General features: G+C 40.8%; 1 protein-coding gene across 1 annotated transcript; it reads left to right on the forward strand.

The window, feature by feature from the left end:
- The first annotated feature begins 2,929 nt into the window (after nt 1-2,929).
- Nucleotides 2,930-24,355, forward strand: ugt8 (UDP glycosyltransferase 8). Its single transcript, XM_023799330.2, has 6 exons — nt 2,930-3,257; nt 5,440-6,266; nt 10,109-10,251; nt 16,911-16,987; nt 18,783-19,002; nt 20,155-24,355. The coding sequence occupies exons 2-6, from the start codon at nt 5,442-5,444 to the stop codon at nt 20,507-20,509; spliced, it is 1,620 nt and encodes a 539-aa protein (XP_023655098.2). The 5' UTR covers nt 2,930-3,257; nt 5,440-5,441; the 3' UTR covers nt 20,510-24,355.
- The last annotated feature ends 403 nt before the right edge of the window (nt 24,356-24,758 follow it).

Consider the following 24,758-nt stretch of genomic DNA (forward strand, 5'->3'; position numbering starts at 1 on the left):
ATTATCGATTAGGTAGTAATTTTGTTAGTTATTATAATTATTACTATTATTAATATTATTATTGTTGTTGTTTTTAGGTGCCGTTAAGTTGATTTGAACTCCAAGCAGGCAGTGCTCCTCTGGAATGTTCTGCTGGAATCTTCAATGTTCCAGGTGGCCTCCTGCTCACTGTTGTGATGATTGGGTCCCTCCACCTTTATCCTCCTCATCCTCTTCTCCTGTACCACAGTCCCAGGAGTTGCAGACTTCCCTAGTTTACTGGGTCTTTGCATAATCGTGCTTCTTACGAAACGTCAGGCTTGATCCGTTTGATTTGCTCCCATTGTGTCCTTCAAAGTCTAAGATGCTGCTCCGTCATGTTCTTCACCTTTTGTCTTAGTTCTTAGAGATGCTGCATTAGTTTTGAACAGGGCTTGACTGGGAGTGATGGTGGGGTCACCCTTGGCCCCATGATAAGTTTTGCTAACTGGGGTGAGTGTCTTCAATAGTAACTTTTTTCAAGGGATACATTGTGCCTGGAGAGGTTTGTGTGTGTGTGTGTGTGTGGTGGGGGGGGGAGGTGCACGGTAAATTTTACCAACCCACACACCGGTATGCCAGATGGCCAGTCTAGCCCTGCTTTTGAAGAATTCATGGCAGGTCTGCCAAATGTTACTCTGTAATATGTTTCTTGATGCCTAGATCCTTCCTGGACAGCTGTCAATGACAGATCCGAGGAGAAAAGATCTGTCTGTAGCATCTGTGACTTCACTGTCAAGACGAAAGTTAGCTGAAGTGGTCATAAAATTTGTATGCTTCAAATTTATCTGAAGTCCCATCTTCCTATTCTGATTTTTAACTATCCTTATAAGTAACTTGAGACGATTCATTTTTCCATACAAATATATGGAGTAATCAGCAGATTGAAGGTTGCTGATGTTTCATCCACTAATCTTGATCCCACAACCATCTACTACCAGTCCAACTTCTTAGACTCTTCGATGCTGTACTACGACAAAGTTATTATTACAGTATATTACACGACGGTGAGTTACTTAGATCATTTAAATAAGTTCAGGAAATAATGTCATTAATATATTATTTCACCAATGATTTAGTGGAGAGCTAAAATTTACTGTAGTTAATAAATTTAATGATGAGGGTTGGAGTTCCATTAATTTTGCTATGATAAGAATGTATATGTGCGGTTTATTACAAACAATGTTCGCTTTTTCGTGTATTAGGGGTGACGTCAGCAACTTCTGACCCATACTCACTACTCCAAGAGAGTGTTCGCGATCGCAAAATTGAAAATTGTCTGACCAATGTACAGCATTAATGATGGAGGAGACTGGTGTAAATGAATACAACACCAATTAGTCAAATGTATTCAAAACCTGTAGGTTCTCGAGAAAAACTAGAGTCTCGTCAATAAACGCCCCAAATAAAAAATGGAATTCAGTACTCACAAATACCCAATAACATTCATTTCTTAGCATGAAGACTGACTTACAGCAATCAGTAAATTATTATCAGACAACAGCAATATAAAGTCTAAATAATGTGCCACTGCAAGTCATGTGACATTGAGATTTAAGGGGAGTAATGCAGATATTTGTAAACCATATTTCTGTAACAGTCATTGAAAACGCTACAACAAATGATACCGCTCAAACACAAACAATTAACAATAGCTGCTGAACTACGACCTATGAAAGGCGACACAGCGGGGTTTAACTTGGCAGAAGAATTGATTGTGTTTTATTGTTGGCCAGCAGGTGGCAGACATTCCCAAGGAAAAGCACGTTGCAGTATTGTGTCAAAAAAACTAGACTGGTGAACAATCATGTAGTATACAGTAATCAATGATATAATGTGTGGCTGTTTAAGCAACACTTATTCCCGCAAGTATTTTGCAAGTATTTCTGGTTAATAAATGGAAAAGAGATCAGCATGAATGAAATAAAAATAAATGAAATTAAACGTTTACAACGGATATGGTATTTAGGTATCGTAGCCTACAGTATACATGTAAATGCAATAACACTTTTGTTGTGATTATTATTTGTTTAAATACTAGCATTTATTCTATTAACCACGTGATTTTATCTTTGTTTTCTTGCGTACCCCGTCCGTCCTTCCATCACGAATTCAGGTGTGCTGACACAAACCGCACAGGCACTGTTAGAATCATGCATGGTTTTAAAACTGTACTCTTTTGATATATGAGCTTCTGCACCAATCAAAGATTGAATCAATTGTAGGTCAAAGGTAACTTCCTGCGACTGATCATTGGGGTACGTGTAAGGGCTGTTCAATATCAATTTATTTATCTTTTACCCCAAAATGCATACATAGTAGAATGTATGAGTAAAATGCTGTCATTGGAGTGTATAATGGGACGGATCCAAAGTAGTCATCAGATTGGGAAGTGAAAATACATTGTAGTTTGAGGCGGAATTACATATATGCTGGAATGTGCTCCGTGCACACGAGGAATTTTATTTTTTTATCAACACCAACATCAATTAACTTGAAAAACCTCACATTTCATTCATTAAACCGTCCATAACATTGAAGGATGCAGCCCACTGTTCAATGCATCCATGGAACTAGGAATGTCACTGTTTATAAATGCGGTACGTGCTCGTGTCGTAGGCCTAACCCATCAATGCTGCTCTTATAGTCTTAATCCGTGAGCCCTGCCTATCCCACTAGATCACAATGTGTTGTGTTTGAATACATACTTTTTTTAAAACTCCCAATCCATTGTTTTAGCTATAAAACAATCCTGATACGTGAATAAATAGCAACCCAGCTCACATAAAATGCATGCACTCTATCGCTTATATTTTCCTCCCTTATGAAAATAGCTCAAAGTTCCAGGAAATGCACGGACTGCTGATGGCAGTTATATGGATTGGGGATCTGTGGTAACCAGTAAGCAGCTCCGGTCTTGCGGTTGTTCAGTCTCAAACGGTTACGAGGTACATAGTGTACGGTTTATTTTACCATTCATTGTTAAGCAAAAAAAAAAAAAGAAAAGAAAAGAAAAAAACCTCCGCCATTCCCTCCGACGACTCTGCTCCGCCTCCTTTTAACAGGCAGACGGAGTTTGATCCCGAGCGCCGACCTTTGGGAAGCGAGCTCAGACTGGTAACAGGTGGCTCTCGGGCCGCACGGGGAATATTTAACTGGATATACTTCCATAACTTGAAACTTTGGCGTGTTTCGGGGAGCTGACTCAAAATAATCGCCAGTCCAGGTCAACTAACAAGGTAAGGAAGGGATCAGGGGGAGGGGGGGTGGGAGTTCAGTAGGTGCGCGCAGGTCCACCTGCGGACAGATCCCGGCGGGCGCGGAGCCGCGGGTTACTGAGCCCGGTGCGGTGCGCCTTTCTCTACAGCCGGAGCGCAACTTCTGTCTTTATGTTCAGATCGCACGGAAAACTCGAGTGACTAAGTGGAGGTGAATCATAACGTGTTTGTCATAATCATCATCATCATCATCATTATTATTAGTAGTAGTATTACTACTACTATAATAATAATAATAATAATAATAAATAATAATATTGTGTAGTTCGTGCGTATTTGAATATGGGGTTTATTTCAGCTAGACTACCTGACTGCGAAATGACTAATGACACATACGCATAGTAAGGACATTTCATACTGTCGCGTCTTCCTGTGTGACACAACAAAACACACATCAAGTCCCTTTTACATAATGAGTTTCGGTTAAACAGCAGCACCTGGGCGGGGGTGGGGCGTCCTCTAGAAAAGAATAAGAGAATGTTAGAATATGTTATATGCCACGAATATGGCTCTGCGGCCACGCCATGGAGACGGCTACCTTTTCTTTTCGTGTTGAAAGAATGAACGTTTTATTGAATTAACTTGTTTTGAATCGTATGCGATGTCTGGTCAAAATATGATGTGGTTATGTTTGCATATTGTTCACGATAGTCGGGGTAATAGTTTTAACAAGCCTCTCACTTCCCGTGTTAGGTGGCAAAACAATACATTTAAATTGTTTGTATATCTGCGTGCTTGTAAAATGAAACGGGATGCTGTTACTTCTGGTCTACAACTATTAAGTAAATTATACATCCTTTAGGTGGGGGTGTGAGACGGCACACGTGCGAAACTGTTTCAGTGAGACACGGATGCAAGCAAAACTATTTAAAAATGATAATTTGCAATCGCGAAGCAATCTCCTCCATCTCGGACTGAATGTACGTGCCTTGCACTGTTTACGTCCGTACGAAAATCAAGGAGCTGAATCCAGTCCGACAGGTTTAAGGACTTACACCTAAGCCATGGGGGGCGTGGCTTGCCCCGCCGCCCCTGGGCATCTTTTGTCGTCAGGGAAGCCATGACGACAAATGACACCTGACTGTGCGCAATACCTTCTTAAAGTGGGACTGCTGCGAATGGGTGGCGGCAATTCTGTAATTTTGCTGATAGAGCTTTGCTAATACTTTACACAAACCAGCTGGCTTTTGTCTCACTTCACACTAGTTCACATACATTTGAATATATCAAGATTTCCCTCAAAAGTTATGCAGTTCAAAGGGCTTTTCTTTTGAATATTAATTAACTGTAAGGACCTATATAGTGTTAACAGTGTTGCAGCTGAAGTATTTAATATGCATGAAGTTGGCTGATTAGCTAGACTGTGGTAATTACTGCTGCATTTTGAAATAAACTGATTGTACCCTAAACTGTATATAATAATAGAAATATTTTAATAAACCTGCAATAAAACTAAACCCAGATGTGTGCAAATTGTTAATTTTCATTTACCTTTGTAACTTATCTACATTATATAGTGGATAAATCACAACTATGATATAAATGTGCCTTATTTAATGTCAGAAAATCTTAGCAGGCCTAGTTTTTATGAGAATCGTAATTTCTTACGATTTGAAGATTGAATACTGGGGGATTGACGAATTGTTACGTAATAAAAAGTCCATCCTGAAGTTTTCATAGTGAAAATGGGTTTCGCAAATCAATCAAATAATAGAGTAACAAAACAATGCAAAATTAAAACAAATCTATGTAAACAATATGCGGTTATGATGAAGTATTTGTCAGTGGTGGTGCTGTTTTCTCTCTGCCTTTCCTTTAGTATATTTGCATCAGGCAAATTGAGGGTTTTATTGCAAGTGAATATTCTTCGCTAATACAAAAGCACACAAAAGCATGAGCTGTTGTGTGCTAAATTTACGTGTTAGCGTTCGGGGTGGAGTGGACATTGTGGCGTTATTGGGAAACAAAGACGTGAAATGTGTTTGAAAAAGCTTTCAGAAGATTAGCTAAAATGCTAGCGGTTTTGTTATGTGGTTTTGGAGGGAATTAGTACGGAATGATGAGTTATGGTGGAAATACGGAGAAGTTCCTGTTCCGGATTGTCACCGCTTCTTGTTTCTTTTTCCCCTTTTTCGATGCACAGCCATGAAGTTGTGTGCCGCCGTCGCTGTCTTTCTGTGGTGTGCTGCTGCTAGCTTGACGTGGGCTGCCAAAATCGTCATCGTGCCTCCAATCATGTTCGAGAGCCACCTGTACATCTTCAAAACCCTCGCCTCCGCCCTGCACCGAGAGGGTCACGACACTGTGTTCCTGGTGTCGGAAGGAAGAGACGTGCCCCCGTCAGAACACTATCGCCTACAGCGCTACCCCGGCATTTTCAACAGCACGTCCGCGGACAACTTCCTGCAGTCCAAGGTGAAAAATATCTTCTCAGGACGCTGGACGGCCCTGGAGCTGTCCGACATCTTGGACCACTACTCCCAGAACTGTGACGTCATGGTGGGGAGCAAGGCGCTAATGACCCGCCTCAAGGAAGAGAAGTTTGACCTACTCCTTGTTGACCCCAACGAGATGTGTGGCTTTGTCATTGCCCACCTCCTGGGGGTTAGGTATGCAGTCTTCAGCACGGGACTGTGGTACCCAGCTGAAGTTGGCGCACCTGCCCCTCTGTCCTACGTCCCAGAGTTTAACTCCCTGCAAACTGACAAGATGACCTTCTTCCAGAGGATTATAAACACAGCTGTCTATATGGTTTCCCGCTTTGGGGTGCAGTTTTTGGTGCTACCTAAGTACGACTGGATCATGAGGAAGCACAACATCCAGCCTGAAACGTCAATGCACGAGCTGGTACAAGGCAGCCGGCTGTGGATGCTTTGCACCGACATGGCTCTGGAGTTCCCCCGTCCCACCCTACCTCACGTGGTATATGTTGGAGGCATTCTTACTAAACCTCCAAACCCGCTTCCACAGGTGGGTGCTTAATGCCTGTTACAAACTGCTAGGGGCAGGTTCTTTGTTGTTGTGTATGGTTCCATGTGTGCAGGTCGGTCGGTTCCTGACTCCAGTCCAGGCCTTCCTACTCTCCTGCACCTCTTCACCAGCCCGTCTGACTGTCTCCGCCCGATGATGTCATCATTGGGCGACAGTATTTAGACACTGGAGGAGCCAGTGCCAGGAGTTTTGATTTTCGATGCTCGGCGCCATAACTTGTGGCTGTTTTTTTGCCCATGTTTGTGTGTTGTTGCTCCTGGTGGTTTTTGTATCATTTTGGTCCGTCATTCATGTTACGAGCTTGGTCTGCCCCTTGGTTTGGTTAACCCTCTGTACGTAAATAGGTGTTTATGTCCTGTGTATAAAGGGTCTGGGTTGTAACCATGCCATATGGGTTTCCAAAGTCCTAACACAAAGACCTCTAACGCTATACAACATCTTGTACTAGGATTCCAAGCCTTAGAGGTTTTTATGGGGGGCATGGTGGTGCAGTGGTTAGCACCATTGCCACACACCACTGGGATCAGCGTTCGAGTCTCTGCCAGGGTTCCATGCATGGGCGTCGCCACCATTAAATCTGTTTTATAGTTATTCGTTTGGACCCCCCCACATTTAACATAAAATATTAGTTTCATGCCAGTGTGTCCCCCGCACATTCAAAATGCTTCTGACGCCCCTGGTTCCGTGTGTGGAGTTTGCATGTTCTCCCCGTCTCGGCTTGGCGTTTCTTCTCAGTGGTCTGGTTTCCCCCCACAGTCCAGAATCATGCTGAGGTTAATTGGAGTTGCCAAATTGTCCGTAGGTTTGTATGTATGACTGAATGGTGTATGTGAGTGTGTCGGGTCGGGCCTCCATCCTGGCTTGGTGTATGTGAGTGTGTCGGGTCGGGCCTCCATCTTGGCTTGGTGTATGTGAGTGTGTCGGGTCGGGCTTCCATCCTGGGTTGGTGTATGTGAGTGTGTCGGGTCGGGCTTCCATCCTGGGTTGGTGTATGTGAGTGTGTCGGGTCGGGCCTCCATCCTGGGTTGTTCCCTGCCTTGTGCCTGTGGCCTCTGGACCCACTGCAACCCTGAATAAGACAAGCGGTTTCAGAAAATGAATGGAGGAGTTTCCAGTGCTCAAACAAGACCTCTGTTGCTATACAACATCTTGTAGTAGAATTTCAGTTAGTTATTACTGTGCTGTGAAGGATTGAATGATGTACTTATTTCAGTTTTTTTTTGAAAAAGAAAAAAAAAATCCCCCTGCAAAGTAATAAAAATTTGTGATTGGGGGTGCCACAATTAGCATATACTCTAAGACTATTAAAAGCCGCTTCAGTCATTTCGGAGGTGACTTAGAGGTTAGTATAAGTGGGTTAGAAGAAGAAGCCGGCAGTATCTACTGTGCGCTTCTGGAATGCCACATCTCCAATGAAGCATTGTAAAATCCTTCAGCTTTTTTGCGGTCCCCTTTTTAAATGTGGTCATTGTTTACTTTGTCTAACAGACACAGGATCCAGTGTTTGGTGTCTGGAGCTGCTTGTCGGTGCCAGGCCAGCTTGCCCCCCCCCCCCCCCTTATATGCAGCTGTACGTCCGCGATTTGCTGAAATGAAGCATTTTTTTAAAGCGCAAATTATACAAGCTCTTAAAGGGTGCAGTCACCGCGTGGACAGCGGTTACCCTGACCGGCCCACTGCTGAGCCGGGTTTAGGGTATAATTACACTAAATAAAGTAATAGAGACCTGAAGCTGGGAATTATGTTTCATTCATGTTTAATTCATTGGTGTTTGGTTTAAAATGGACAGTATGGAAGAAATAGAGTATGTTTGTGATCAACTAAATATCAGTTTTACGATGAAAGATTTTTAAAATCACATTACACTCTGAATGTTACTGTGTAGTCTCCGCTATGCTTTCCTGGTCTGCATGCTAAATGACATATTTACGGACGCAAAAAAAAAAATGAATCGGACTGCTTAAAGAGGCCGGTGCAATGAGTCTAGGAATTGAAATAATCAGATGGCTGAGATCTAGTTTCTGCGCACACCCACGCTAGGTTGTCAGGACTGGAATTTGTACCATTACGACAGGTGCAGGCACGTGTTGCAGAACAAGCAACTGACAACGGTGCTGTTGTATCATTCATGGCTACGATGTTTCATAATATATCGGATACACGCATTTGAAACATTTGCGTAGTTTTAAATTATTCCTAAATAATCCCGTGTAGCGTGTCGATTTTCTCGTCTCTTTATTAAGCAGATAGCGACAGGTGTGAGACTCTGATCTGTAGCATTTGAGGTGATTCAGTCCACTTGCTGCATTGCCTAATTCATAGTTTGATTAACCATTCGGTTGCACTGCCCTCTGATGTAAAGTTAAAGCATTTAAAGCGCCAAATACAATCTGGTGAAGAGCACCAGGCCTTATTGGCCGATTGTACCTAATGCATTTTCTAAAATAACTGTTACATTGTAACAGCTAAAAATCTAAATCCGCTTCATTTGGGAATTTTAAGATATTTTTTTTTTAGAGGTCCTGTCTTTGCAATGAGTTCTGTCGTTAATTCACTTGAGTCTGTTAATTTGGTCATCAAGTGGAAATCCACTGCTATTCAACTTACAAATCGTTGTATTTGTCTTCAGTTTTGTGTATTTAGCAATATAAATATTGCGGGGGAGTAAAAGAGCAGTTGAATGGGATAATCTTTTTTTTTTTTTTGTATACATAACCGGTTCGCTAAACATACTTCTGCATAACTATAATGTTTAGCAGACCTGTCATATATATATATATATATATATATATATATATGAAAAAAAAAAGAAACAACTTTCAATACTCAATATTATCCCATTCAAGTGCTCTACTAAAAATAGTAGAGAATGCACTGGCCGATCAGGCATTTTCCGTAATGGAGGATGAGGAATTCCGTCGGCTCCTTCACCACTGAGAAGAGGATCACTGGCCTGTGACATGTCGTCATTACTGTAGGCTATCTGGCACACAGATCAATCTTTCGCTTCAGATGATAAAAAAAAAAAACTGTGATGTCAGCCCGCTAATCTGCAGCAGCAAGCTTGGCAAGTTTAACCACAGGCAACGCCCCCCCACCCCCCCCCCCCCCATGCACCGCTGCTTATTCAGTAATCTATCACAATACTCTCTTTCCCTGTAGGCGAATTATTTTCTTATTGCATTTTGGGTCATCTGTTCATGAAGAGCTTCAGTTGTTGGTTGTGATTGGCCTGTAGGTATTGCACAACATCCATGTTACCTCTTGCTCTGGGAAATTTATAGGAGGAGTAGCAACCCTGTCAACTGTAATGGTAAAGGCGTGTTCAGCCGTTTCCCCTGAACGGTCATTTACCCAAATTGGCATTTCTTAGCTGGTGGTGGAAACCGACAAAAAAGCCTTAGAGGTTGCTTGTAGTATTTTAATTAAAAATGAGAAGAGGCGTTATATTCTTCTGTGGTATTTTGTCTTTCGCAAGTTATGTCACAAAGTGCATTTCTAATCCGGATGATTCTCAGCTTTTAACTTTGTTTAGTTTTTATGTATAACTAAAGTCATAATACTAGTAATACAAACATTACTACTATAACTACTACTTACTGCTGCTAATGTTGTTTTGATGATAATAATAATAATACTACTAATAATAATAATAATAATAATAATGTAGTAAAAAAATCTGATCTTCATGGGTAAAGTTTAATCAATTTATATGGAACTGATTCCTTTTACAGCAGATTTAAAGCCAAAATGAAAGTTTGTTGTTTCGCTGCAGTATTCTTGCATATTGTGTTAACAAGGTATACTCCTCTTTTCTCTAGGAATTTCTGACATGGGCCAACAGTTCAGAGAAAAATGGGTTTGTGCTGGTGTCATTCGGAGCCGGCGTCAAGTACTTGTCTGATGACATTGCCGAGAAACTGGCAGGAGCGTTGAGCCGTCTTCCTCAGAAGGTCATATGGAGGTATGGTTTTTGTCATTTTTTAAGGTCTTAGACTGGCTATGAACTACTACACGTGACCTAATAATGGATAGTTCCAGTAGAATGAGAATCAGAATACTTTTATTATCCTGGAGGAAATTGTGTGTAATTACAAACTGCATAGCATACAGATACAGAAAAGACACAAACAGACGAAACTCTGTGCCACATACAATTTCTATATTAAAAAGCATATGGAGATGACCGAGGTGAAAAATGTGCAAATTTTGCTGTAAAATATTGCACAAAAAATAGGTATTGATAAAAATAGGTATAACTGTAGATGTGCCCGGAGTGATTTACTGTCGAACAGTCTGATGGCCGTCGGAAGGAATGATTTCCTGAGGCCTTGAGTGGAGCGTTTCACGTTGCAGAATCTTTTGACTTAAAGTGCTCTTCTGACCAAGCAAGCGGATGAGCAGCGTTTTCCACGATCGACGGAAGTTAGGGCAGCGTCATTACATGGGAAGCTCGCTGACTATGGTAGAAGAAAGTGACAGCAAGGTCAGGCACCCTGTTGATTACAGCTCTCTATTCAGACGTGTCTGTCGAAATGTAACGTCTACGCCTTTCATCGATGGGTGGGTTCACCCACACATTAATATTAGGTGATCAGTGACGAAATATACACTCAGTAACCAATGTACTGTATGAGGTAAATCTGCCCAGTAGAGGTTAGGACCTCCTTCTGACTAAAGAACAGTCTGAATCCTCCAAGGCATGGATTCAACAAGGTGTCAGAAACATTCCTTATGGAGCTTGGTCTATGACGTTTTTTGCACTCGGGTTGGCATTAATGAGTCTGGCCATTCCCATGAGATTACTCTCATTAAGGGTTTTTTTTTGCCCTCCGAAGTGCCATTAACTGGAATATCTTTTTGTTTATCAGACCGTCCACTGTAAGCTCCACACTATACATGATGGTGGGTGCCTCTGAGATGCTGGGACCACCACGTCTGGCACCAGTAATCACAGCACGCTAAATCACTCAGATCACACGTGTCTAAAGCTCTAAAGCTCTGTCGAACAGTAGCCGAACCTCTTTATTCCATCTGCATGCTCTGTGTTTCGATTTTCGTCCACCTGATTCTCAGTTTGTAGGAGCAGGCTGTAAATGCCAACAGGCAGATGTATCTAATAGAACAGTACAAGCCCTCGCTTTAATGTGTAATGCCTCGCATTCTTAAAGATGTTCACATTTCTTCTGTGTGAGCATTAAGCTCAGACTCCTAGGGATGAAATGGCTCTTGCATAATCAAGATAAGTGCTGTATCTTGAACTTTGTATGTACATTTGTGGGCTGAGTGGTGCCTCAGGTTAGGGATGTGTGCCAGCAATTGGAAGGTTGCTGGTTCGAATCCCGTGAATGCCAGGAGTGATCCTACTCCTTTGAGCCCTTGAGCATGGCCCTTAACCTGTAGCTGCTTCCTCCTGGGTATGATGTTAAACTACATCCAGCCCTATAAGCAGGTCCTCCAACTTCCAGGGAACATTTGGGGGTTGGTGGCAGGATCGACACTCCAGCCACCGGGAAAAAACTCACACTGTTCCTTTCGGACTAGTGTGGTACTGAGGTATCACCCACCGCACGGCTGCACTCAGGTTCTCATCCCTGAGGTGGTTCGTCGTGTGGTTGGTGCAGCAACACGCTGTAATCACTACACACTCCTTACCTCTACTTTACACCCAACGTGTTATGTACAAAGAGGTAACTCGGACTGAAATCATTTCCGATACACATAAAAAATAAATCAAATCCGAAGACATTTTATAAGTCTTTACGGACATTTTACAGCTAATGGGGGAATCCTGACGATTACTCCATGGAAACATCTTTGCTACTTAACAGCATCCCATGCTAATTGGATATTCATGATTGTTTTGTTTCCTCCCCATTGCGCTTACCTTCAGATGTGAATAATGCCCTAGGATGCAAACTTTAAACTTCATTTCCATTCCTCTTATGTGTGGCTAAATTTGAATGTGTGAGTTTCGTACATCTCTGACGTGGTACTTATACACTGACATTTAGTGTTCATATGGCCATCAGTTAGTTTTTGATAGCAAATATGTGCTCTTTGCCTCAATCGCTTTGGGAAAAAAATATATAAAATGTAAAAATTGCAAATTCTTACCATCTTTTTCATGGTGAATATTAAGCATATAGTGTAAGTTTCCAGGCAAAGCATCTACAAATGGGTGTGAACAACTGTGTTTGCGGTATTCTCCGTGGGGAGGATTAGTATCTTAGTAACTGTGCCACATTTTCACATGAGAAAACATCCAGTCCGTAACTTAACGAGCACAACCTGCTCAATCCCTTGGGAGGCTCATCAAGCAAGACCAAACACCCAGCTCCCTTGACTGGGGGGGGGGGGGGGAAGTGATGTAACTGGTGAATCTCGCAACTGGTGTAGTTGCCGATAAGATGTCCCCCATCCACAGCAATCTCAACCAACTGGTACGCCTCAGTCGCTCAGTTTCACGTCTCAGTCGCATGATCAGCGATTGAACTGAGAACATGACATCAGCCATCAGGACTTTCACGGCCTCGTTTAAAGCAATGCTGACACAGATCCTGCTGAGGGAGGTGCCCAGCCCCCGCACATTCTAGCAATTTACGGCCCCGTTTTAATGAGGTCGTCATCATCTTTCAGACACTACTAGCTTTACAGAAACACATTTATGGCTACCTTGTCACGCACGTCTTCGTTGATGCAGAAAATTAAACGCATATTAGAAAGTTCAACGAAATGGAAAATTCAATATAATCCTTAAGAGTAACAATATCTTCTGCACAGGTTTTTCTTTGCTTTTTGTTGCAGATAGTCATTTAGAGAATGAAATGTTACTCAATGAAACTTCACAATTGAGTTTCTAGGTGATCGCCTTTTGAATGAGGAAATAGTTTCGATAGGTATCATAGTGCATTGTAATATCTTTGAGCTCCATACCAGTCAAACAGGATAGAAACATGCATGCGCTGCATTGTAGCCATTACTTGTAGCTGGTGCTCAGTTCCATCTTCCGCCTGAAATAAGATCGAGACCTTTGATGTCCATTCAGTTGAAAATTCATTGTGTGAATCTGGCCTGTAGTATTGGAGGGCTGTGACATAGGATGGCAGCTGTTTTCTTCTGATAGAAAAATCAAGCATGTATCAGCTTGCAGCTTCACTTTGGCTGAAGACCTGGTCCTCGATGTATTAATTCCTTCCACAGGTCTCGAGTAATTCCCGACACATGGGTGGCTAATAGCTTAATCTGTCCGGCGAAGCAAATGCTGCTCTCACTCCATAACGATCCGGTTTACATGTCTGGGATTAGTCAGGAGCTGAACTTGATCTTTCCGGTGAAGTAGCTTCTGTGGCTGATTGGTGCACAAAGAGATTTCACTAGCCTTTGTGCTCTTACAAATGGGCCACTAGAAACTACAGTTACTCTGCTTGTTATAGATGGTCAAATGTAAGGTGTATTAAGATTTTTCTCATTGAGTTTTAGCAGTCATTCACTTATTTGTATTTCCAGAATGGACACAATGCATTTTTACCATTGATCAAGTTATATAAGTATTAGTATTATATATATTACATATATTTATCGCTATTATAGCCTGGGAATTACAATGGTGTGTTTGTCTACAGTTTTATATTAGTGTAATGCAAATCATTGGTAGTAAGCTTACCAAATTATAATTAGCCTAATCAGCATTGAACAGAGTCTGCGGTCTCTTGGAATGTTTGTGAACTTATTGCGACGTCGCGGTATCCGTAGCTCTTTGCATTCTCTGCTTACAAATAAAAAAGCTGACAGTTTTCGGCCTGCTAAGAATGCTTGTAAAGTCAACATCTATGAAGAAAACCCACATTTGTTTGTGGAGCCTGTTGTGATTTTCCGGCATGGCTGCTTCGCAGGACAGATTATAGCGCGTGGCCGCAGTTAAGAGTTAAGGGCTCTATTATCTCGTGGCGTGAATCAGCGTAAAAGAATTCCCAAAGCAAGCAACGGCTAATGCCGCATCCCAGGGGTGATGCCTCGGTGCAAAATATTACTCATCAAATAAACACTAAGTATAATAAACACGTTAATGAGGAATAGTGAGGAACCTTAGAAAAATGCCAAAATTTCGACAAAAGAAAAGAGGAATGGAGAAATAGCAAGCCACACCGATTTGGGTTAATAAAGGAGACACACCTCGATTATTCATTCATGGTGCCTCTGGGAAGCAACGATGTTAACAAATTCACAGGTAGTCTTTCCAGTAAGATGCCTTTGTGGTGCGCAAGGGTGGCTTATAGCAGCAACTTTGTCGTTTATGGGGATCTTGTACCTTTGGTGTGACGCAATACGCTTGTAGCTGAGCACCTTCTCACGGTGCTCAAAGAACAGCCAGCGCCTCTGGAATGAAGAATGGGTCTAGATAATGGCCGGCATGTTCTATAGCTACGGGAATAGGCTCATCCTGCACTTAAACAGCAGCTATGAAAGATGGATGAATGTTGACTGGAAATGAACCTTGCATCAGCTATGTCTTTGCATACTGTATGGTGGAAGGACCTGACCAAATGTAAATGGCAGCGCTGGTTACCCAGCTACTGCTATGACTAATCGTAATATAAGTCACCTTCCCCAACACACAAGATATTATCAGAGAATCGCTTTACTCTCGCCTGACTTCACCCCAGACCAGGAGATAAAATTTGGCAGAAGTCAGCCAAACCAATGTGCACACAAGAATCTCATTTTGCTTCCTGTAGCAACTAAAAATCACGTTAGGTTGTTAAATTTAAACTCCTAGAATTGCGTATCCCATAAGTATATTCAATTGCAGAAAATAGTACTGGCGCACGCTAACTTGCTGGGTACATTATGAAATCAGTGTACAGTCATGTGTTGCTTGACGACAGGGATACGTTCCGAGAAATACGTCGTTCGGTAATTTAGTCATTGTCCGAACTTACGCACTACGTGTAACACGGCACACTATTTCATATGAGGGGCCGCTAGGGACTTTATTCAGAATTACCATGAATATACATATGTGAAACCATGCATAAACATATATGAAACCAAAATCCTTCACATAGTACACTGAAAATTGCACACACATGTGAAAGCACTTACATACGCTACTGAAAGACTCTCATATAAACAACTGAAAATGGGTACATTCACATACACTTTTTTTTTTATAGGTAGAAAGAGTACACTATAACGACAATAAAGTACAGCTAATATATAAACCTGTAAAACGGTTATCATTATCAAATATTATGTTTGCAATATACTTTTACACGACTGGCAGCGCAGTGGGCCTGTTTACACAAGCATCACCACCAAGACACTAGTAATGTCTTGCACTATGACGGCTTTCTGCTCCGTTATAATCTTATGGGATCACAGTCATGCAGTCTGCTGACCATAACGTCTTTATGTGGCATACAGCTGTAATGCAGTTGTGCAGTATTTTATGATTCAATAACAATAGTCTTTTTGGAAGACGAAGTTTGGTTATGAAGGACAGCTGATGCCAAGCTGGCTTTCTTTCTCTATTTGAAATAAATTTAAGAAGCATAGGGTGTGGCTAGTACTACAGAACATTGCACAAAGAATAATTGCTACATCCAGTCAATAATGTATTTTTATGGTCGTTGGCTAGTAAGTGTAGGTTTATTTAGTTACTCATCCAAGGTCTGCTCCTTCAAATTGCATTTACCAAAGGACGCAACATTTACCCCGACGCTTCGGCCCGGATGGGACACAGGAAGTGACCGAAAGCAATATCATGTAAAATATGTGGTCTCTTGTCTAATTTGTTTTAGTTGGTTTGCTAGCTGTCACTTATAGAATGTGTTTTACAGAAAGTAGTACAAAAGGTTATTTGCTGGATATTTCATTCTTACAGTTGACATTTGCTGAAAATGGCACAGCCTACATCTGGAACAGCTTGCTTAATTCGTTAGTTTGTTTCTGTATTTTTGCACTTTTTACTGAGAACTTAATGTTGGTCCCATTAGTTGGAATGATTATTAACGCAATCCTAATCTGAACCACCGAACTAGGGATGTTTCATTGCGAGACGCAAGCTACAAATGCTCTAGACACACTGTGCACGACGAGCAAATTGGGTTGGAAGTAAATGACTAAGTAAATTACTATTTTAATAAGTTGTATTCTTTGCCGTTTTACATTTCGGCCGGGGATGTTGGTTCTTGGCCTACCCCGGCAACGGCAGCTGCTTCTCGCGATGCAGTCTATTACGCCAGGGGGGAAGGGGAGGAATCAGCCTGAATTGTTTCTTTGATTCCGTTCATTCTGAATGTTGCTTTTGTCGTTTATTGTCACTGCAGTAATGCATGCGCGGGGCGCTGCGTCGTGCTCTCCTGTGACAGGAAGGCGCAGGAAGTCGATGCATGCAGATGGGAAGCATGTACTAGAGGAAAAAAAAAATACTATCAGTGTCAGGAATTGTTTTACCCAATGATCTGAAGGAGGAGCTGCTGATGATGGTCTTTTTTAATCAATGGTCTCTTTAAGAATGGTCAGAAAGCTACATTTAGTAAATTAGTAAATGCTACGTTGTGCACAGTGTACAGCAAAAATACATGTTTCCTTTACTTGATCTATACTGCTTTGTCTCAGATTTTCAGGAATGACACCCAAAAAGTTGGGAAACAACACCAAACTGGTGGACTGGATGCCTCAGAATGACCTTCTCGGTAGGTATCATTACAACCAAGCATTAAATAACTGGCATATTTACGCAGATTACATTAATATATGTTATTTGCCTCTTACTGGCCAGACTTTAGTTTTGTGTCTTATCTGAATTTGCACCAGCGTTAAAACTTGGAGGTGAACCAGAAATTTCTGGCTTGGGGAAAGTTGGGCGTGTGTTTCAGTACCACTTACGTCAAGCTGAACAAACTTGGCAATTTCCTCACCAGTCAACTAGAAAATCCAGGGATTTAATGTTCGCTGGGATTAGAGATTAATTGATCTTTAGGTTGTTAAGTCGTTTAGGATTGGCTGTCATTAGCACTTCGAAGGCAGCGATTGTTCCTATGCATTTTACTTAATTTGATCGTTTTAACTAATGTGTCACTAATGTCCTTCAGTAAGCCGCTACCATACCTCTTGTGGGGACTCAGATCGCCGTTGCTCCTGGCATTGATTTAATCACCCTTTCGTGAGCTTTAAATGATGCAGTTGACCCTGTCATGTGTCCTCGCTCTTCTCCTGCTTCCCCGGGGTGCCTGTAGACAATCTGTCTCTTGTTAGAAGGGACACAACACAAACCCTGTGTTGCCCATCAGCCAGCAGAGCTGCAGACCCGGATGTAGTCAGTCTGGGGGAAAAAAATCACCAGAGATGTTACTTTCTCCAGAGCCGCTCGGATTTGTGTTTCCTAGTGATGTTACCCTCCAAACACCAAACGAGATCCCTGTGCGTCTGGGCACTTGATTCTTGACTAATGATGCATGTACCTACAGATTTAGTATTATGTTATATCCATCCACACAGCCTGTGACTGTTTTTCTGGACACAGTGAATACTATACTACATTCCTGAATCACATAGATATTAGATCGTCAAAAATATATGTTCTGGATATTGTTTGATTATTTTTGTAGTTAACGTTCTCTTAATATTCCAGTGGATGAAATATCAAAGATTCTTTGAAACCTATAATTATTTGTCAGAGAAATGCTCAGATTTTTTTTGTGCTTCAGGCTAAAATGTGCGTAATAAAGCCATAACTCACGGACAGACTGAACCTTCTCTTTCTGCACTTTTCATCTGTTGCTTAGCAACAAACGGGTGAATGGAAGTAAAACTGCTTCCTCCTGAAAAAATCATATGAAGAAAGTCCATTCTTTTACTGCTGTAATATAAGGTCATATGCGCAAATCACTGCGAGCACATCCATTATGATTTTGCATTATTGAAAGTAACAAGGAATTTGACTTGAATTGCAGCGTTTGGGCGGCTGAGAATGGCTGGAACAGGTGATGTGGATCATTAGAAAGAAATACATCACTCATTGTGCAGTTCCAGGTCAATCAGTAACCTGAAAACACCACCAAAGCAATAAATGAGGATTTTCTTTCCAGTCCTTTTTACATTTTCTTAAGGTGTCAGTAGTTTAAGGCTATAAATGCAAATGGCCGCCACACTATTCCTGCAAGTTCACAAGATGCATTTAGCGAACACACGCCAAATATCACGGCCCGTAATTAACGTATATCCTCATATGTCACGCAACTATTTAACTGTTCGAAACCCTTCCTTGCATGAATAAACTTGATGCTTCGCATGCGCCAAACAGTCCCACGGCCAAAGGCAAGAAGCATGTTGTGCACCTCTGATTACAGTTTATTAGATCACATTGAATCGCTGCTGTTCGACTCTGAACAGAACAGGAACGTGTGTGTACTTGGACGTGGGTGCACATGTGAACGATCTGTCGGTGTGCCTGTTAACAGTCTCTGCTCGCTGTGTGTATTTTTCAAGGTCACCAAAATATCAGGGCTTTCCTCAGCCATGGGGGGCTCAACAGCATCTATGAAGCCATGTACCACGGCGTCCCAGTGGTGGGGATCCCGCTTTTCGGGGACCACTATGACACCATGACGAGAGTACAGGCAAAAGGCATGGGGATAATGTTGGAGTGGAAGATGATGACTGAAGAAGACCTCTACCAAGCTATGGTCAAGGTCATAAAAGACGACAGGTAGCATGAATCACCGTCAAAGTGTCCATGACGTTTGATTTCCTATTTGTAACTCGCTAAATGTTTTTTTTAAAGTTGGCCAGGTAAGTGCGCTAAGGGGCCTTTGCTGTTACAGCCTATGGCAGGGGTGGGCAGTTTTATTCAGAAAGGGCTGTCGGCTGTGGAAGTTTTTGCTGCAACTCCCTGATTAGATTACTAATTAGAGGACCGATTGACTGAAGAGTCCTCACACCTGGGTTTGAGCAGCTGAGCTACAGGTCATCCCAAAAACCTGCACACACACTGGCCCTTTGCGGATGGGATTGGCCACCGATGGCGTATTGCAAGATTAAGCATGTTAAATAACAAACAGCCAAATTATATCCTGTGTTCACTGGAAAAGAAGGATCTTTACCAGATATATGGTTGTACTTGATATTCTAAGGCAAACATAGTTAATTTTACTGCATTGCGGTTGTATGACACGTTAAGGCTCTGTATAATTTAAGCTAAAGGGATAAAGTAAGAAGTCTTATCGTAATTGTCTATTGAGTACAGAGCACTAATAAATATATCATTTGAAAGCTGCGTCGCCGATTGAGTTTCTCGGCTCTGGAGCAAGAGCACCACCTGCTGTCTAGTTGTTGCATTTAGTCCGAAAAGCACTGATGCGCACGCAGCGTTTTGATTATTCGCAGTTTGCATCCTGTACGGATGTAACGCAGCTATGTTGCTAAAAGCTACTGTGATAAGTCCAGGGTAGTTTTAAGTTTTATATGCATTTAACAGCTAATTTCTAAAAGTCACTCAGTCCAAGGGCGTAGGGAGCAAACAGACCTTTTATATTTAAATTATGTTGCCCCCCCCCACCACCCACCAACCAAAAATCAAACTTCCTCCAGCGCCATTCACTCAGTGCACGGGACACGTGCACAGGCTAAGTTTGTAAGTACAATTTCTGTGCGTTTTTAGAGATTTAATGAAAGTAGTTTGTTGGATTACATGAGGGCCGAGTGAGTTTCGTCAGTTGGAGTTCCGGGGTAAAACATTCAGTGGTTTATTTATTTAGTAATTTTGCTGTTTTATAATAATGTGATTTGTACGGGTAAATGCTTCATACCCCATTTGCCTTCGATACCCAAGTCTTGCATTGTTCTATCTTTTGATCCGCAGTTACCGACAGCAGGCACGCCTACTGTCTAACATCCACAAAGACCAGCCCGGCCACCCAGTAAGCCGGGCCGTCTACTGGATCGACTACATCCTCCGGCACAGGGGCGCTGACCACCTGCGCTCCGCCGTCTACGGCATCCCCACCCACCAGTACTTCCTGCTGGACGTGGTGGCGGCGCTGGCAGGCGCGCTGCTCGCCGTCGCGTACGCCGCCTACCGCGTGGCGAGACTCGTCGTGACGCGCGGCCGCTCGGCGTCCGCCGCGGGCAAGGCCAATGGACACTGCTCCAACGGCATTCCCAACGGGAAGCATAAACGGATCAGCCACATCAAGCACGACAAGAAAGTGAAATAGGGCCGGCGGCAGGCGCAACACCGACAGCGGAAACGCTGCAGGGAAGGTACACTTCAAAGGGCATCTCTAAATAAAATCCATTAAAATAACATCGCCGTGAGATACGACAAAACATTGGGGATGGGTCAAAGGTCATACGCTAAAGAAGTAACCATTAGGAAAATTGACTTTTTTCTTCCCCCCCATCCTTCCCCAAAAACGTCTTCAGCCTTTTTGTTGGTGGAATCACTGTTGGAAAAATAACTCCGGAAGTCAGACCTGCCCTCGGAAAACCCACGTAATTTGAGCACTGAACATTTGCGAAGCTCATACTGATAAAGAAGCAGTAAAGATGGACCCTTTTCCTGTTATATGTCTAGCACTTTACAAGTGATTTTAAGTCGTGAAAAGTAAAAGTGCACGGAGGCACTCCCACCATTGGGTGAATTGGCTCGGGCAGCGTAACGCTTCCGGTTTATTTAACAGTTATTACATTGACAACATGCTCATCCTCTAAAACTGCTTGTTTTGCTGCTGGATAGATACGTCACCAAGTCCACTAGCTGATGGATTGATATGTTTTGTAGATTAGACATACAAAGAAAAATGTGTAATGCTGTTAATTGGCACTAATATGTAGTTAGAGCTCCTTAAAAATGTATCATTGGTCACACTAACTTGATGGCAGGACCGAAATGTTATAATCTAGTCTTGAAAAAAAAAACTTTTTAATTGACTACAATACTTGTTTGGCAGCAATTGAATGAAAGTTTAACAAGTACTGTAACACCCTATCATCAAAATCCTAACAAATGGTGTGTGCGTATGACTGCATATTTATGTATGCGTGCTTGCGTATGTGTGTACATATGTGTATGTGTATATGTTTTATATGTACATATTTTATGTATATATATAAAATATATACAAGACGTACGTAAATATATAAGCAATATAATATTTGAATAAACAATTGAATTCATTTTGATTTGGGACATTTTGAATTTTTGTAAAGGGGAAAGTACTCTGCATTTATTTTTATTATATATATATATATATATATACACACACACACACACACACACACACTCAGGAGGAGGGAAAAAAAAGGTAAAAATGTGTACCTTGTCACTGGGGCTATACCCTTGTAATTGTACCTTTTAAGATACAGAAATGGACTCTGAGGAGCATCCCAAAGGTACAAGCCACCTTAATGTATCATCAATGGTACAGATATGATCATCAGAGTCCATTTCTGTACCTTAAAAGGTACTATTACCTACAGCTAAGGGTATAGTTAGGTACAGCCCCAGTGACAAGCAAAGGTACAAATGTTTACCCTTTTTTTCTGAGAGTGCATGTGTGTGTATACACACACACACACACACACACACACACACACACAACACGCACACACAAATTTTCATTTTAATCACTCCCAACTGGAACATAACCATTGATTGAACCATTCCCTAAAAATAATGTGCAAGTCAGTCGAGGGGAAGAGTTTCATAATCAAAAATGTACATCTATGTAGAGTATAGCATTATACCTTACATTTAGTGTAACTAATACTCAGAAATGAGAATCTATTTCTGACTAAACATATGTAAGCACATATGTAAATAAGTGTAACTGGTTTATTAGTTGAGCAAGTGACCTTTGTGTGTGTATGTCTGTGTTTTCTTATATATCCATACACTTTGTGTCCAATGATTGACTATATAAGCCCCTTTTTAGCCAGTGAAAACATGTTAACGTTCGTCTTTTACAAGAGTTATAATAATAAAAATCTACTAGTGTCATAATAGCAGCGAATTAGGAATTATCAGCCGAAAACTAATTGTGTTTGGTAGGTCTCACTTATACATGAGTTTGCGTCAGATTCAGTAAAGCATTAATACAATTAAGCCAGGTCTTGTAAAGGTTAGAGTGACAAGAGTGAAATTGAAAAAATCTAGGTTCATATGTAAAGTAATAATAGTAAATGTAGACCATGGGATTGTTTCATTAGAACAACCCGTAGCAGCTTCGTAAATAGCTGTAAGTAAACGTAAAAAAGACTTTTTTGCTTGTGAGTTTTGGGGAGTGGCTGGTTGATAAAATACCATGTAACTTATTTGACTGTTTACGCACCGTGCATTCCACTGTCTCAAAGTATTTTCTTGAACACGGTACTTTCATCATTATTGTGTAACTATACTATGTGATTAGAACCCTGTTTTGGGTATAATTGCCATTTGTAGTGATTGGAATTTTTGGAGCTCTATCTACTGTGCATTCTTGACTTTTTTTTTTGTCTGTGTGGGATCATTTTGCTGCTGCTTTTATCCAAAGTGGCTTATGTGAGAGGGAAGGGTTATGATTCATGTATGCTCTGCAGGTTTTAAACCCACAACCTTTGCATTGTTAATCAAATGCTCTATTTGTTGAGCTACATTTATAGGTTATATATAGGTTTTTATGTTAAAATGAATGGCATCATGGAATGAATGGAATTGTTCATATTTTCATGTATGCCACTCTGAGCTATATTATTATTATTATTTTATTTTATTCACACATCAACATTTCAGTTTGGGAGCATATTTGCTTGTTCTGGTTTCATTGGCAAAGGTCATTTGCTCACTTCCATCTCAAAATTAACTTTTTTTTTGTGTAAGCACAGATCATCAAGGCAGGCAGGCTGTTAAGTTTTGGTTTTTTGTATCTATCTAACTCAAAATAACATTTTTGGGATAAGCCCTTGTTTCACTGTTACAGTCCATCAAGATTAATTGTTTCATGATTTAACAGGTAAGCCCTAAAGGAGAATGTTTCCCATATTGATACATTGTGAAATGCCCTTCATTCTTAGCACTGCAATATAGTCTATAGTTCAGCTATCTGTTCCATTGTTGAATTATTATAATTTTTTACAACTATGACACAGTTTTGTTTAAAAAGTTTTAAAGCAGCTAATAACTTTTACAGAACTGTTGTAACGTTTAAGGGTCTTTAGTTGCACTAAACATTTTAAATATTTATTAACGTGGTATGATAAATCATTTCTGACAAACCTAATAAGTCTTTTTTTTTTTTGTAAAACAAGCAATAAAATGTATGAGGGGAAATAATTAATTGTGGCCTTACCTTTTGAAAAGCCATTTCACTATGAGCCTTAATCATCTGAAAGTGGAAAATCTGATTTATATGTACGTCAATACTTGAAGAAATAAAAAAAACACATTCACATCTTTGCAGGGGTTTTAAAACATTTTTTTCTGTATATGTGTATGTATGCGGATGATTAAAGGCCATGACTAGAGAAATGGCGGAAAACAAGAGAAACAATGCACATGTGACTGAAGGGGCCTTTTGTATCTTTTCAGTATTAATACTGTAAGGAAGAGCAGTTAAAAGTTGCTGCAAATTAGCACTTTACACAAAAAAAGTTGCTTTTCCTTCTGGATTTTTTTGTGGATCTACAATGTCTAAAAATGGATAGGTATGCAACCTCTGAGTTCCTGGACAGTTTTTTCATTTTGGAACGTTAATTATCTGTTGAGATCCAAGATACTGTTCACTCTTTTGTTTACACTCCTGGACATAGTAAATAAGTGCTCTTTCCTACCTGAAATAATCCCTTACTTACCAGATTGCCTTGTACTTTTCCTGTAGGTATACATTTTGATAAAGGTTCAATTTCCATTAAATCCGGCATCCACCACTATAAATGACCTAATTGGTGCTGGTTTTGGATATTTTTTTAATGTTTTCAAATGTTTAAATTGTCTGTTGTGTGTTCTTATTGTAAATATAATATGAACACATATGTACACATGCAAACGTACTAATGATAAATAAACATTAAATATTTTGTTGGCATTGGTTTTTTTTCCTCATTTCATATGCTCATTCTGCTATATGGTCTTCATGTTTTGGATATAATTTATTTTGCACCTTAAAGTATAAAGGAAAGTCACACTATAAAGAGCATTTTCCAGCCTTTTTGTATAATTACAACCAAATGGAGACATTTCTATATTAAAACAATTATGTAATAAAATTTGATGAGGAAAACAACTATTTTCACATGTTCGGGGATGCCCTGACACACAGGAAAATCGAATATTTTATTACAAATTCTTATGTACTTGATATACTGTATAATATTCAATGATTTATGACAAGAAACATGTTAAAATTGTAGTGATAATAGCTGATAACATTAAAATACAGGAAGAGCCGGTGTATTGGTCTGTTATTTGCAATTGCAACTTCAGTTTCT

Source organism: Paramormyrops kingsleyae, chromosome 25 (assembly GCF_048594095.1).
Source record: "Paramormyrops kingsleyae isolate MSU_618 chromosome 25, PKINGS_0.4, whole genome shotgun sequence".
NCBI classification, from domain to species: Eukaryota; Metazoa; Chordata; class Actinopteri; order Osteoglossiformes; family Mormyridae; genus Paramormyrops; species Paramormyrops kingsleyae.